This window comes from Rattus norvegicus, chromosome 3 (genome assembly GCF_036323735.1).
Source record: "Rattus norvegicus strain BN/NHsdMcwi chromosome 3, GRCr8, whole genome shotgun sequence".
Classification (NCBI taxonomy): Eukaryota; Metazoa; Chordata; class Mammalia; order Rodentia; family Muridae; genus Rattus; species Rattus norvegicus.
The window spans coordinates 136,328,791-136,345,590 of NC_086021.1; the positions used below are offsets into that span (position 1 = coordinate 136,328,791).

At 40.9% G+C, this 16,800-nt stretch overlaps 1 protein-coding gene across 4 annotated transcripts in view; it reads right to left on the reverse strand.

Annotated features, from left to right (window-relative positions):
• The window catches only part of Anapc1 (anaphase promoting complex subunit 1), an 80,115-nt gene that overhangs the window by 25,441 nt on the left and 37,874 nt on the right, over nt 1–16,800 (reverse strand). For all 4 annotated transcript variants that reach the window (XM_008762177.4, XM_006234973.5, XM_063283753.1 and 1 more), the window contains 8 exons: nt 15,556–15,674; nt 13,435–13,706; nt 12,325–12,559; nt 8,222–8,313; nt 6,233–6,367; nt 6,029–6,111; nt 4,907–4,985; nt 4,158–4,232 (listed from right to left, as the gene is read on the reverse strand). In XM_008762177.4, coding sequence (XP_008760399.1) covers nt 4,158–4,232; nt 4,907–4,985; nt 6,029–6,111; nt 6,233–6,367; nt 8,222–8,313; nt 12,325–12,559; nt 13,435–13,706; nt 15,556–15,674 — 1,090 coding nt within the window. The remainder of the gene's footprint in view (nt 1–4,157; nt 4,233–4,906; nt 4,986–6,028; nt 6,112–6,232; nt 6,368–8,221; nt 8,314–12,324; nt 12,560–13,434; nt 13,707–15,555; nt 15,675–16,800) is intronic.

A 16,800-nucleotide genomic window follows, 5' to 3' on the forward strand; every position in this document is an offset into this window, starting at 1 on the left:
ATGGACTTAACAGATATTTATATCTTCTTCTCAGCTCCTCATGGTACTTTCTCCAAAATTGACCATATAGTTGGTCAAAAAACGGGCCTCAACAGGTACAGAAAGATAGAAATAATCCCATGCGTGCTATCGGACCACCACGGCCTAAAAATGGTCTTCAATAACAATAAGGGAAGAATGCCCACATATACGTGGAAATTGAACAATGCTCTACTCAATGATAACCTAGTCAAGGAAGAAATAAAGAAAGAAATTAAAAACTTTTTAGAATTTAATGAAAATGAAGGTACAACATACCCAAACTTATGCGACACAATGAAAGCTGTGCTAAGAGGAAAACTCATAGCGCTGTGTGCCTGCAGAAAGAAACAGGAAAGAGCATATGTCAGCAGCTTGACAGCACACCTAAAAGCTCTAGAGCAAAAAGAAGCAAATACACCCAGGAGGAGTAGAAGGCAGGAAATAATCAAACTCAGAGCTGAAATCAACCAAGTAGAAACAAAAAGGACCATAGAAAGAATCAACAGAACCAAAAGTTGGTTCTTTGAGAAAATCAACAAGATAGATAAACCCTTAGCCAGACTAACGAGAGGACCCAGAGAGTGTGTCCAAATTAACAAAATCAGAAATGAAAAGGGAGACATAACTACAGATTCAGAGGAAATTCAAAAAACCATCAGATCTTAGTATAAAAGCCTATATTCAACAAAACTTGAAAATCTACAGGAAATGGACAATTTCCTAGACAAATATCAGGTACCGAAGTTAAATCAGGAACAGATAAACCAGTTAAACAACCCCATAACTCCTAAGGAAATAGAAGCAGTCATTAAAGGTCTCCCAACCAAAAAGAGCCCAGGTCCAGATGGGTTTAGTGCAGAATTCTATCAAACCTTCATAGAAGACCTCATACCAATATTATCCAAACTATTCCACAAAATTGAAACAGATGGAGCACTACCGAATTCCTTCTATGAAGCCACAATTACTCTTATACCTAAACCACACAAAGACCCAACAAAGAAAGAGAACTTCAGACCAATTTCCCTTATGAATATCGACGCAAAAATACTCAATAAAATTCTGGCAAACCGAATCCAAGAGCACATCAAAACAATCATCCACCATGATCAAGTAGGCTTCATCCCAGGCATGCAGGGATGGTTTAATATACGGAAAACCATCAACGTGATCCATTATATAAACAAACTGAAAGAACAAAACCACATGATCATTTCATTAGATGCTGAGAAAGCATTTGACAAAATTCAACACCCCTTCATGATAAAAGTCCTGGAAAGAATTGGAATTCAAGGCCCATACCTAAACATAGTAAAAGCCATATACAGCAAACCAGTTGCTAACATTAAACTAAATGGAGAGAAACTTGAAGCAATCCCACTAAAATCAGGGACTAGACAAGGCTGCCCACTCTCTCCCTACTTATTCAATATAGTTCTTGAAGTTCTAGCCAGAGCAATCAGACAACAAAAGGAGGTCAAGGGGATACAGATCGGAAAAGAAGAGGTCAAAATATCACTATTTGCAGATGACATGATAGTATATTTAAGTGATCCCAAAAGTTCCACCAGAGAACTACTAAAGCTGATAAACAACTTCAGCAAAGTGGCTGGGTATAAAATTAACTCAAATAAATCAGTAGCCTTCCTCTACACAAAAGAGAAACAAGCCGAGAAAGAAATTAGGGAAACGACACCCTTCATAATAGACCCAAATAATATAAAGTACCTCGGTGTGACTTTAACCAAGCAAGTAAAAGATCTGTACAATAAGAACTTCAAGACACTGAAGAAGGAAATTGAAGAAGACCTCAGAAGATGGAAAGATCTCCCATGCTCATGGATTGGCAGGATTAATATAGTAAAAATGGCCATTTTACCAAAAGTGATCTACAGATTCAATGCAATCCCCATCAAAATACCAATCCAATTCTTCAAAGAGTTAGACAGAACAATTTGCAAATTCATCTGGAATAACAAAAAACCCAGGATAGCTAAAACTATCCTCAACAATAAAAGGACTTCAGGGGGAATCACTATCCCTGAACTCAAGCAGTATTACAGAGCAATAGTGATAAAAACTGCATGGTATTGTACAGAGACAGACAGATAGACCAATGGAATAGAATTGAAGACCCAGAAATGAACCCACACACCTATGGTCACTTGATTTTTGACAAAGGAGCCAAAACCATCCAATGGAAAAAAGATAGCATTTTCAGCAAATGGTGCTGGTTCAACTGGAAGTCAACATGTAGAAGAATGCAGATTGATCCATGCTTATCACCCTGTACAAAGCTTAAGTCCAAGTGGATCAAGGACCTCCACATCAAACCAGACACACTCAAACTAATAGAAGAAAAACTAGGGAAGCATCTGGAACACATGGGCACTGGAAAAAATTTCCTGAACAAAACACCAATGGCTTATGCTCTAAGATCAAGAATCGACAAATGGGATCTCATAACACTGCAAAGCTTCTGTAAGGCAAAGGACACTGTGGTTAGGACAAATCGGCAACCAACAGATTGGGAAAAGATCTTTACCAATCCTACAACAGATAGAGGCCTTATATCCAAAATATACAAAGAACTCAAGAAGTTAGACCGCAGGGAGACAAATAACCCTATTAAAAAATGGGGTTCAGAGCTAAACAAAGAATTCACAGCCGAGGAATGCCGAATGGCTGAGAAACACCTAAAGAAATGTTCAACATCTTTAGTCATAAGGGAAATGCAAATCAAAACAACCCTGAGATTTCACCTCACACCAGTGAGAATGGCTAAGATCAAAAACTCAGGTGACAGCAGATGCTGGCGAGGATGCGGAGAAAGAGGAACACTCCTCCATTGTTGGTGGGATTGCAGACTGGTACAACCATTCTGGAAATCAGTCTGGAGGTTCCTCAGAAAATTGGACATTGAACTGCCTGAGGATCCAGCTATACCTCTCTTGGGCATATACCCAAAAGATGCCCCAACATATAAAAAAGACACGTGCTCCACTATGTTCATCGCAGCCTTATTTATAATAGCCAGAAGCTGGAAAGAACCCAGATGCCCTTCAACAGAGGAATGGATACAGAAAATGTGGTACATCTACACAATGGAATATTACTCAGCTATCAAAAACAACGACTTTATGAATTCGTAGGCAAATGGTTGGAACTGGAAAATATCATCCTGAGTGAGCTAACCCAAACACAGAAAGACATACATGGTATGCACTCACTGATAAGTGGATATTAGCCCAAATGCTTGAATTACCCTAGATGCCTAGAACAAATGAAACTCAAGACGGATGATCAAAATGTGAATGCTTCACTCCTTCTCTAAAAGGGGAACAAGAATACCCTTGGCAGGGAAGAGAGAGGCAAAGATTAAAACAGAGACTGAAGGAACTCCCATTCAGAGCCTGCCCCACATGTGGCCCATACATATACAGCTACCCAATTAGACAAGATGGATGAAGCAAAGAAGTGCAGACCGACAGGAGCCGGATGTAGATCTCTCCTGAGAGACACAGCCAGAATACAGCAAATACAGAGGCGAATGCCAGCAGCAAACCACTGAACTGAGAATAGGACCCCCGTTGAAGGAATCAGAGAAAGAACTGGAAGAGCTTGAAGGGGCTGGAGACCCCATATGTACAACAATGCCAAGCAACCAGAGCTTCCAGGGACTAAGCCACTACCTAAAGACTATGCATGGACTGACCCTGGACTCTGACCTCATAGGTAGCAATGAATATCCTAGTAAGAGCACCAGTGGAAGGGGAAGCCCTGGGTCCTGCTAAGACTGAACCCCCAGTGAACTAGACTGTTGGGGGGAGGGCGGCAATGGGGGGAGGGTTGGGAGGGTAACACCCATAAGGAAGGGGAGGGGGGAGGGGGATGTTTGCCCGGAAACCAAAGAATTATTATTAAGTATTAAATAAATAAAAAAAAAATAAAAAAAAGAATAAAAATAAGAAATAGACAAAAAAAAAAAAAAAAAGTCAAAACACAAATCTTGAAAAAGATACCCGAAAGGTAAACAATTGCTTCCACAAGAAAAAATATTCGATAGCACGTTGGAAACCTTGCAAGAAATCCCAATCCATGTTATGAATGTCACAATACTTATTATCTGTACCTACCTGAGGAACATTGCTGTCAACCCACTTGGAATTCGGTAAAATGTCATCCCACAGGATCAGGCACCGAGCAAGTGTCTTAAAAATTAAGTAGACAAAATTAATAAGGCAAAGCTCATATATTCCCCAACAATTTTAACAGTAAGTAAACTAAGAATTAGTTCCCAACTAACAACTACTTTAAAACACAGACTTATCAACTAAACGTATAAAAATAAGGGGTTAGGGATTTTGGCTCAGTGGTAGAGCGCTTGCCTAGGAAGCGCAAGGCCCTGGGTTCGGTCCCCAGCTCCGAAAAAAAGAACAAAATAAATAAATAAATAAATAAATAAATAAATAAATAAATAAAGACTCAGATCTTAAAAGCTGGGTAAGTTCAAACATGAAAGGACTATAGAACAACTTTAGAGCGTACTGAACGGTTACTCTCATTACAACCACAACAGTACTTCTGCATCCTCAAGGATACTAAAAATAATACAAGATCCTGGTCACAGGCTGCCTTTTAGTGAGTTTTTAATAATAATATAAGAAACATCATTCTAATTATTATCTATCAAGGTGGTCACCTTTCCTAGCCCTTCTAAGTTCTTTCTTGGAAACTTCAAAAGAACATTGTCAATCAGAAAAATATGACAAGCTAAAAGTAAACCCCTCCATGGAAAGACATTTAGACTTGCAGCTAAACCTGAGGATCACATAGGTGCCCCACCTCCTCATGTAGAGAACAATGAAATGACAAAGCACCATACCCTAAGCAAGAGGAACTCTGGTTTCACAAAGTCGAGCAAATACATGGTATCAGGAGCTCGCAGCCAATCAGCAATAGATCTGTTGGCAGAGGAGTAACAATGAAGGAAGCTGCTCAAGGAAGAGGCCAAGCATTCAAAACTCAAGACAACAAAGGATCGCTCTCCTCCAGCAAAGATAACTTTTTCATAATGCTTCACATATGCTGATGAAAGATTTATGTTTTTATGTCTTATTATATAAATAAGTCCCATGAGGGTATGTTAAGTTTTGTCTTGTTGACTGAAATATCTCCAGTATCAGCTGACATACATTCATTCAAATAGAAGACTAATAATATCTTTTACAACTTTGTTAATTCTGCATAAAATTTTTGGAACTGAAAGAATTGGGAACACTGTGGAGTTTCACTAACCTCAGAGTATTTTTCAACTTAAAAGAATTAGGGTGATCTGAGAACACAACTCAGGACAGACTGGGAATATAGAAGGTTTAATCATTAGAAAAGCTTCTAAACAAAGCAGAGACCATTTTTATAAATGGTAACCAAGGACAAAATGATGACAAGTATTTCTGGCTATGGCTAAACAGTACTCACAAGGATATGCTAAGTTACTGAAAGGAAGCAGGCAGTTCCTTGAGCTTGCCCTCCATAACCTTTTCTTCCACATCCACTTGAAAAGACCAGAGGGGAAAAAAACCTTACATCTAAATTAAACACAGATGGTCTTTTGATTTTTTTAATCGTGATTCTCTACACAATACGGTATTAACAACCACTCATTTGGCAAATACAAACATGTTCCATATTATAAGTAACCTGTAGATGATCTGAAGTAGCAAGATGAAGTGCATAAATCATGTGCACATCTCCTGCATTTATGTGACAGACTTGAACATTTGAGGGTTCTGGGACTGATACCCTGAAGACCCTGAGACAAGATTCCTGACACACACCATTACTAAAGCAAACAGTGCTACAGAAAGTCTACTCAGCTCCATCCTCTGAGAGAAAGACATCAGGCTGCTCCAGTACATGGGAGATACACATGAGAAGACTGTACTGCTGAGGGCAAAAAGGATGCCATGCGTCATGCAGGACAGGAGAGGGAGGGTGCTGATACCTGTTATTGGTTTTCAAGTAGATCATAGCCAGAGCCAGAGTAGCGCCTGGACAAGTCACGTCCACGTTTATGGTATCTCCTTCCTGGTGAGAGAAGTTACTCATGTAAGAGCTCAGCACGCTTACAGCTAGTGGTAGGAAAGCCACTACTGGGCAGCTAACCTCTCAGCCTGGGGCTCTGATCTTTCCCTCTGACTTGACTTACTTTGATCTGGTAACTTGGAGACTTATGTTTCTCCCTGTGCATTCCAGTTTGAAAACGCCTGTGACCTCCGACCATGTACTGATACAGCTGCTCAGGCACATTGAGGTCAGACATGCCAATCAAATTGCTGCCATGCTGGGAAAATCAAATAACTGAGGTGAAAAGAAGTCTTAACAGCAGTAAATCAAGAACATGCATTCATGATAAACAAAAGGACACACTTCAGAAGAGCCTATTCTAATTTTGAGGTTTCTTCCAATTACAATAAACATTATACATATTAATTAATGTCAGGCTATTAAGTCTCATCAAAGTTATGATGTATTTTTAGATCTATATATTTTTGTTTCATAAAATACATGAAAAAATTGAAAGACGTAATTACACTCAGAGCAAAAGAAAAGATCAAGTACATATTCAAAAGCTGAACTGTGAACACTGTGGGTGGCACTATCCCCATGCAAGTGGTCCTGGGTTATAAAACAACAGTAGCTCAGCACAAGCCTGTGGGCAAGCCAGACTGAGCCAACAAGCAGCATCCTCCATGGTTTCTGCCCCCGGCTCCTGACTTGAGCTCCTGCCCAGCAGCAGTAAACCCCGTCCTCCATAAGGTGTTTTGGTCAGAGTGTAGGATACTACTCAGGAGCTACTAGTAAGAATCTCATTTTTAATGCGGAAAGGGGGGTGCAACTTAACCCAGCCCAAGTTACCCAGCTACTAAATGGCAAGGTTGAATGTCAAACACAGCGGCTCTGCTCAACAGCCATGGGGCTGCCTGGCCAACAGACAGAAACTAATGTAGTTAAATGATTGGACTTATCACAAGTCGGGACCAAAATTCCAGTCTCAATCCACAATGTGATGCTTTTTAAATAGTACCGCCTGCCTTGTTAGCTTATATGCCAGATGTGAGGACACACATAGCCGACAATGACAGATTTTATGCTCCACTACGACATTTTGAATATCATTTAGCTTGACTAGAATACTGCCGTGGTGGTTTTTCAAAGAAATCACATTCCAAGTAAAAAACAGTAATTACATGAGATGTTTTTGGTAGTTTTGAAGACTCCCTTGGATGGAGTTAAAGATGAATCAATCAGACACTGCACTCTTTCACAAAGCAAGATCTGCTATGGCAACATTCTAGAATGCAGTGATAACAGAGTAGCACAAGATGATTAAGGCTATTTCTACAATTACTACAGATTCTTAAGGCTTCTTCTAATCATATATATTTTCACAATATTTCTATTCTTGTATTTATAGAGGAAGAGAAGAAAGTGATAAATATATGTATGTGAATAAATATGTGTGTGAGTGTGGTGTATATGTGTGAGCTATACATGTACGGCTACCTGTGTGTGTACATATGTGCACGGGAGCCACAGTAGGATGCTGGGAATCCTGCTCTATCATTCTCAGTGTGTACTGAAATCCAAACTCAAGTTCTCATGCATACACAGTAGATACAGATATTCTTATCTACCGAGCTCTGGTCTCTTCCAGAGTGGTTTATCATTCTTCATCTTAATCTTATTTGAACTTTTTCAAGAAATTTCAGGACTAGAGAGATGGCTCAGTGGTAAAGAGCACAAGCTGTTCTTCCAGAGGACCTGGGTTCAATACCCAGCACCCACGTGATGGCTATCTGTCACCCTAGTTCCAGGAGATCTAATGCCATCTTCTGGCCTCTGCAGGCAGTGCACATACATGGTGAACAGACACACATGCAAGCAAAAATTCATACACATAAAATAAAAATAAAAATCATAGTTTAACTGCAAACACTTAAGTGAGGAAAGATAAATATCTCAGTTCACTATAGTGTTTCTCCACTACAAACTAGAAGGACAATGAAAAAAGAATCCTTTAGAAGAAAAGGTTGGGTACTGGGTTAAGTCATAGATAGCATTCAGAGCTGAGGACTAAGGCTGTTCCATTCAATTCAAAGATGTCCTGCGTAAAAGCAGGAGACCAACTACTCACCCCCAAGCAAACCATGCCCAGGGCCAGGCCAGCAGCTAAGGAGTAGGATTCTCTGTCAGTGCAATATTCCATTTCTGGACCAGGGGGCCGCCCTGTGGAGGACAGAGAAACACAAGTCAAGCTACCTATTAAAAAACCCCAACTTGTGAGAGTTTTCAGGAGTTCATTTTCTAGTTGCTTGAGCTGTTCAAAGACACTGTTCAAAAGGTATCCAACTTCCAAGTCTACCTAAAGCTCCCAAAAGGCTCTTAAACCCATTACAACTTCTATCAGCAATGACTTTCAAACACTTGGTTTTACCAAAAAAAAAATTTGCCAAGAAGTAAAAATTGTGGTTTTTAAGGAGGCAATTACTTTGGGTCTAGCTAGAACCCAGTACTGCCAAGCCTGACAACCTAAGTGTGATACCAACACACATGGGAGGGGCAACCTCAGCCCAGCACACACATGGGGGAAGGAAACCCCAGCCCAGCCCAGCACACATATTGGGGGTGGCGAGCAACCCAGCTAACCATCCTCTGACCTCCTCCACACTAGAGGCCCCAACACTTAAAATACGAGACAATTACTTTTAAAAAACTGTTTTCACTATCCTAGTTAGAGCACCAGTGGAAGGGGAAGCCCTGGGTCCTGCTAAGACTGAACCCCCAGTGAACTAGACTGTTGGGGGGAGGGCGGCAATGGGGGGAGGGTGGGGAGGGAAACACCCATAAGGAAGGGGAGGGGGGAGGGGGATGTTTGCCCGGAAACCGGGAAAGGGAATAACACTCGAAATGTATATAAGAAATACTCAAGTTAATAAAAACAAAAAAACAAAAAAACTGTTTTCACTAAAAAATAAAATTTACAATTTAAATTAAATTAAAGTGTTTTTCCAGATTGTCATTTGATTCTATATAATAGCATGCAAAGTGAGAATTTTGCTTTCTTTAAAAACAGATATGTTATATGACTGTTTTTGTTTTAATCCCATGTGTGGGATATGGGGCCGCTTCAGACTGTCCTCAGCAGCTGACTATGATTTGTCTCATGCTCTGGCAGAGGCGTGATTCTGTCAGCTGAGGATAGTTTATGTTTGGAATTCTGGGGACTCTTCAGAGGGTATAAAAATGCCAGAGCCCCAAGAGATACGGAGGAGTCTCCTGCCCCTCCTGCTGTTGCTGTTGTCAAGTGGTCAGAAGCAAAGAGATGAGAAGAAATTGGATATCCTGATGACAAAGACTGGACTTGCCCCCAAAGAACTCAATGCCCCTAATCAGCAGGAAGTAGTCTAACAAGATTGACAACACCTTTCCCCTCTAACCTTCTTTCTCTCCTACCAAGTAGTAGGGGGTTGGAGGGGATGTGGGTACGGCAGAGTTGTACATAAAAGAACCAAATAAAGTAGTCAAAAAGTACAGTTACAATCATGTATGTCTTCAGTAAAAATTCATACTTTTAAAAGCATTCCACTCTACTTACAATGTGCTTTAGGGCACTGGTTCTCAATCTGTGGGTAACAACCCCTTTGGAGTAGCATATCAGATATACTGTATTTCAGATGTTTAATTACAATTCCTAAGAGTAGCAAAATTATAGCTAGGAAATAGCAACAACAATAATTCATGGTTGCAGGTCACAACATTAAGAACTGTATTAAAGGATCACAGCATTAGGTAGGTTGAGAACCAAGGCTTTAGAAAAACAAAAATGTGTTATATATAAAGACCTCTCCAGAAAGAAGTTCATAGTTCTGGAATTTTATTCTCCAGAGTAAAACAACTGGCATTCAAAAGAAAAGGTTATATGACCGTAATTAGTGTAATACTTATGCACATAATAGCAGAGAGAGAAACCACCCCTGAAAGAACTTGACAAGACAGCGCATGTTATAATCCCAGCACATGGGAGGGAGGAGGGAGAAACAGTTCAAAAACAGCCTTGGCTGAGACTCTCCCATTAGAAAGGAGAGACTGCAGAGGTGAGTCGGTGGTTAAGAGCACTTGCTCTTCAGAGGACAAGGGTTTGATTCTCACCACGCATGTGGTGGCAGCTCACAACGCCAGTTCCAAAAGATCCAACACCCTCTCCTGGCCTCCATGGGTACTGCACATGGTGCAGACATGCATGCAGGCAAAACACACACACACACACACACACACACACACACACACAAAACAAAGCATTTTCAAAAGCAGAATATAAGTTCCATGTGCATCCTGGTGATATCTATACCAAGAAACATATGAATCAAAGATGAAATCCTGTATGCAGGATAGGAGAGAGCTGTGCCATGGCTATGAAACAGTGGCTACATCACTGTGCAGACTGTGGATCAACTGCTCTTGCTTACCGCCTAAGTGAGTGAATCTAAACAGCGGTGCTCAGTGCCTTGGAGTACTTTTTCAGACCTACTTTGGTATAGGAATTGAAGCTGGTCTTTTCATTACTTTGTGTGAGCTTCTTTCTTCCACCCTTCTCCACCCCTTTTCTTCTACCCTGTTAGCCCCCAAACACTAGATAAAGAGAGAAAGGAGAGGAAAGGGAAGCAATGCCTGAACAAAGTCAGGGATTAGAAGGAGGTCTCTATTTCCTGCTGATTGGGGCATCAAGTTCCTTGGGGGCAAGTTAGATCTCATTTCTTCTCCTTTTTTTCATTGCACATAACTACTTACCAAAGCACGACTAAATGCCCAATAACCAACTAACAACCCTCTAACAACACCCTCTTGGGCCCTGGCAGTTATACACCCTCTGAAAAGACCTCAGAATTCTAAATGCCACACAACTGCAGAAACTATATGCAACTGGCAAAAAAATCACGCCCCTGTTGAGCACAAGGCAAATCACAGTCAGCTGCTGCGGACAGTCGGAAGCAGCCCCATATCCCACCCCTGGGATTAAAATGAAAACATTCTTTCTTATAATATTTCTTTGTTTTTATTTTAAAGAAACCAAAATTACAAAACTGTCACTACAAGGAATGTTTTTGTTTGGCAAATAACTTCTATTACCACCACAGCAGATCAGAGTCTCAGCCCCAATCTTCAGTGTTCTATGGCCTCACAGCCTCTGGTGGACCTGCTAGATTTGGCCTGGGCTTTAGCTGGCACTGAATCATACTTTACTACTGAGTTCTCGTACAGACACATAATGAGACAAAATATGGCCCTCTAACCTGGGTCCTTCAACAGGTGAAGCAGAACCAGAGCAAACAAACCACAGATGTGCAGCCTAAACAGAGCCATCAGGCCGACTCCATGGTGGCCCATTATGCGGTAGTGGAGCAGCAGCAGCCATGTGATGCAATCATAACAAAGAACAATGCGTCCTTACTGTCACACTCTGAAATCTCCAGAGGTTTACTTTCTATGGTTTCCCTACTGGCAGCCATGTTTTGCAAAAATTAAATGCCAAACTCTAGAAATAAAAGTGCCTAACATCTCTAGACCATTATAATTATCCTACTCTGACAGCAGTTATTGTTGTTAATTTATAAGTTAAACTGTCAAAGAGTAGCCTCATATCTATAGGTCCTGCACCCATTAAATCAATCAAACACACACCAAAAAGACTTTTAAAACTCTACCTGCACTGAACACTCAGACTTCCACCACCATTCCCTAAACAACACAAGTATAACACTGTTTGCAAGATGCAAAGCCCTTAATCGCCAGTGATTAAAGGAAAGTGAAAGATATGGGGTGTGTGCAGGTTACAGGACATAATCGTCTGGGTTTTTTCAAGTGTTCTTGTACAACAGAAGAAAACAAGGTGGTATTAGGAACCAAAACAATGGAATTTTAAGTGCAGGCTACTGTTAAACACTGCCTGGTTCGAGATGAGCGCTCAGGTGTGTCCAGCAGAGGTCGGCTGTGGGCTTGTCCATCCTGGCTTACCACCACTGTACAGCAGCAGAAGCCCAGGCTCCACCACGTGTGAGCTTGGCTTTCTCTTTTCTTTTAACTAACTAGCTGACCGTTATTTAGTTGACTAGCTGATCACTATGTGCTCATAAAAACTATTCTTTGTTTCCTTTATTTTCATAATTTTATCGTTTTCTGTGGGTGTATGTTTGAGTGGAAAATGTACACCTGTAAAAACAAGCACTATTAACTGCATACCTATTTCAGCCAACAGGACTTCTGCAGTATGTCTGTGAGCTGTGCCTTGATAAACAAGGCCAATGCCAACCACAGCCGCCACTTGGACATTGTGAGGCACATCAAGCTCTGTGGATGTCGGGGGTAAGAGAGCAGGAACGTGAATGCTAAGAAGCCGGGTAATTGACATGTCCATGGTGCCAAGTTTTGCAGCAGAAACACCAAGTAGCAATCCAATGCTTGTCATTTCATGGCCCTACAAAGGCACACAGAATAAAACTCAGACAATACGACAACACACAAGCATCGTTCAGAAGTAGACATTAACCTTTGATGTTGTTCATAGGAAGCTCTCCATCTTAGTTTTGAGACATGAGACCTAGAACTCACAATCAGGTGGGCCGGCTTCAGCAAGGTCCTGAGGTCCTCTTTTCTTCACTTCCCCAGCAGCAGAATTACAAGAGTGCTAGACCACAGCTGCCATTTTTATGTGAGTGCTGGGAACTAAACTTAAGTTTTCATGAGTGCACAACAAGTACTTTACTAACTGAGCTATCTCCCCAGCCCCACAAGTAGTGTTAAGTAGAACAGTGCCTGCCTCTTTCAATAAGCACCTCTACATGGCTGGCAGGCACCGAGAGAACAGTAGCAAATCAAATGCATGTGGTCTTAGTTCACAGTGTTCTTTCTAATAGGGGAAAACAAGCTAAATGAAAGACATACAAATCCACAATTAATTAAAATAAAAATACAGAGAATATAGACTATTTAAAGGACACTAATAATTGTTTATTGGGGGCGGGACTGGAGAATTATTAGAATCTCTAAAGAACTAGATCACATTAGCCAGTAAAGTAGAGGAATGTGGGACACTCAAAGAAAGAGCAGTGAACAGTAGTACAAAGGCTGCAGAAGTGAGCAGGACCACACAGGCCCAGAAGCAGACCGAGACAACAGAAGATGACTAAATGGTTCTGAGTAAGAGACACACACTGACCAACACTTTAGACTGTTTCCTGCTATGAGAGGAGCATAGAGGTGCAGGAATGAAGCAGGGCAAGAAGGACAATTAGGAGGTAGTGCAGCAGAATTATGTGGCATGATGCCAGGATGGGGATGCCATGTTCTCACCTTGGTCAAGTAGTCATGGATATTGAGAGTAGCCAGCTTGGTAAGGTGCCCATTCAGACCTAGGGCCATGAGAAAGCCTGCGTACTCATTGGCTAACTCAGCATGCTTTGGCTTGTTGTAAACAATCCAAGCTGAGTCTATCTGGGAGGCAGGGGCTATCTTCAGGCCAGCAGCCACACCATTATGAAAGCTGGCCCAACTTGCCATATTGGGAGGCACATCGATGTTCCCACTATTAAGATCTACAGTTGTGTTTCTCGGAGGGGCTCGCCCTAGGCAGACAAAGGAGAAGGGAATTAGAATTTACATAATTAAAGTTCAAGTCTTTGAAATAAAGTTACATTCAAAACCCCTATTAAGACCCAGAGAGATGGCTCCACGTTTAAGAGGTTAAGAGTACTTGCTTCACTTGCTGAGCACTGAGATTTACTTCCCAGCACCCATACGGCAGCTTACAAGTCTGTGTAGCTCTGACCCTGGGGATTCAATGCCTCTCCTGACCTCTTTACATTCCTTCCCACACATGGTTCACACGCATACACTCAGGTACACGCATAAAATATTTAAAACACACACTCCCTCTCCCTCTCCCCTCTCCACCCTCCCCTTCCCACCCTCCCTCTCTCCCTCTCCCTCTGTGCCTGGCAATGGCACAAGCCTGTAATCCCGAAAACCCAGAGGCAAAGACTAGCAGATCTCTATGAATTGGAGCCCAATCTGGTCTACAGAGTTCTAGGCTAGTCAGAGTTCAGGGTTACATACTGAGACTCTGCTCCCAGAGACAGCAATCAAACAAAACAAACTATATTAGTTGAAATATTTCAGGGTCCACTGCTAACACACAATAAAATAACTAACAGCTTTGGTTTCAGATGGTCTGGTCAGAGTTCTCTCTGCTCCAGCATTTGCAGCAGCTGCAGGGATACATGGAAACTAAATGAAGGCCAGTGTCACAGTTTAACTACCTGAGTAACGAATTCCAACCGGTACCTAAGGACACTGAGGTTCACTCAAACTCTCACTCCTATGTTGTTGTCTGGATATTAAAGCAGTATAAATTTTAAGAGGCAGGGACCTTCAGAAATCTGCCCTTTCTCTGACTCGTATCCTCTCCATGTGTATCTGTAAGTATCTAAATATGGTCTTATTAAAAATGCCAAATTTGTAGCTGGAGAGATGGAAGGCTGTACTGTCCAGAACACTTCCTGCTTGGTTCCCAAGCATACACATCAGGCGACAATCACCTGTAACTGCAGCTCTGTTCTCTCACCTCCATATGCACACACAAACACAACAGCTAAACGGTTTCTTTTAAAATGCCAAATTTAACTGAATATGGTACCACATGCCTATAATCTTGGCATTCTCGAGGCTTCACAGGAGGGTGGAGATTTTGAAGCAATTAAGACACTGTGTCAGGCAACTAGTAAGGAACATTCTGTAATATGAAGGTCCACAAGTGATATAAATTGAATGTTTGTGATGTTTTAAGTTCAGTCTGTTTTTTCCTAGTTCCTTTGAGTTTTGATACATACTGTGTGCACAGACAAGGCCAAATCACCTTTATATTCTGAATGGCTTATGTCAGCTCCACTCATCAACAGATACTTATGAGACTGATATGACCATTGTGCCAAAATGACAACGGCATGGACATTTAAAATAAATAAATTAATGAATAAAGAAAGCTACCAAAATCTTCAAAACTTTAAAAACACCATTTTAAAGATGTCTAAAATGTCATCAAAAACAAATTTTGAATAGATGAATAGTGTTGTATTTGTAGCGAAACACAGAGAAACAATGTCTCGAGAGAACTAATACTGTACATATTAGACTTTCACATCATTTACAATTTTTAGAAAAGCACAACAAAACGGGGTCTCACTGTGTAGCCCCGGCTGGTCGAGAACTTAAGAGATCCACCTGCCACTGCCTCCCCTAAGCTGCTAGATAGAGTACTTCGTCACAGCTAAGAGAAAGCAACACAATTTGCTATTTGAGTTTCGATGACCACTACAGCAGGTATTAATGCTTAACAATCACTGAGGGCAGAGACGCATTTCTTTGGTTCGAACTATGAACTTAGTTCTCTGTTAATGAGCCCAGAATTAAACATACCTGTCAGATTCAATTTAGGAATGGGCAACGGCTCTGTTGGAACAGGATGGTATGAGAACAAGGTAAACATCCCTCGTCCTACTGGAAGGGCCATAGTTCGCTGACACAACTGGAGCAGCCTAAAATGAAAATACAAACCAACACACAAACTGTTAACAGAGTTCATAGCTGGAATCTCACAGGAGGGAATTATTCTGACAGGAACCAAAATGGGCAATCAAGTAAGTTCTCACAGAGCAAACCACCACAGAGATGGGAGGACCCACAATTCCTCTCACAAGTCTACTCCCATCAAGATGCTGAAGCTCACAGAGTTCCTCTGCTAATTTACTTTGAATGAAATCCAATTCTCCTGGGGTAGTAAAACATGAACCTAAAATTCTATTCTGATGCTAACCTGTTCAAAGAAAGTATATTATTTGGCCGTTCTTAGGGTAATTTTCAGCTGAGCTGCATTAGTATGCTGAGATCCTCTCCTCATTCCTTCTACCAACACTGCCTCAAAAATGACACCTCTGTTTTGTACACAAAGAAAGGAGGCAAACAGTCACCAGATCCATATAAGTATGCTCAAAGTTAAAATGGCTTTTGTTGGTCACACAGAAAAACTTAACACCCCATTTTTGTTCCTGCATTACATCTACTCTAAATAGGTCCTTGGAACAAAAACTAACAAAAAAATTTGCCATTCAAAAGTAAGAAATGGTTTTAAAAGTTGTATTTGATACTAAGGACCGTCTCTGCAAACAAAAATATTCATTAAGCCGATTTCTCCTTAGTTACATAAGTGTACTGTTCTAGCTCATTAGAGAGGATTCTAACATTCTAATGTTCTAACATTCCTTGGAATTACAGCAGTACAATAACTGGTGATGTGTGAAATTTAAATCCAAGAAGCTGGATCCTATAGAATGTTTTGGTGAAAGCTTTACCTATAATTCAATTACACCTGCAGAAGTCATTAAATTAAATCAACAGCATCAATGCTGTAGCCCCTGGATGCACAAGGCCACTAATAGGATGCTTCACAATCCAATCAGTACCAAGAAAAAAGACCTCCAATGAGACTTATACCTACCAACCAAAAAGATACATTCTGATTTCATAGATAAGAAAAGTGTTTCTCAATCTGTAGTTAGTGACCCCTTGGGGAGAATGTCAAATGACCTTTATGCAGGGGTCGCCTAAGGCCACTTACATATCAGGTACTTAAATTATAATTCATAACAGTAGCAAAATTACAGT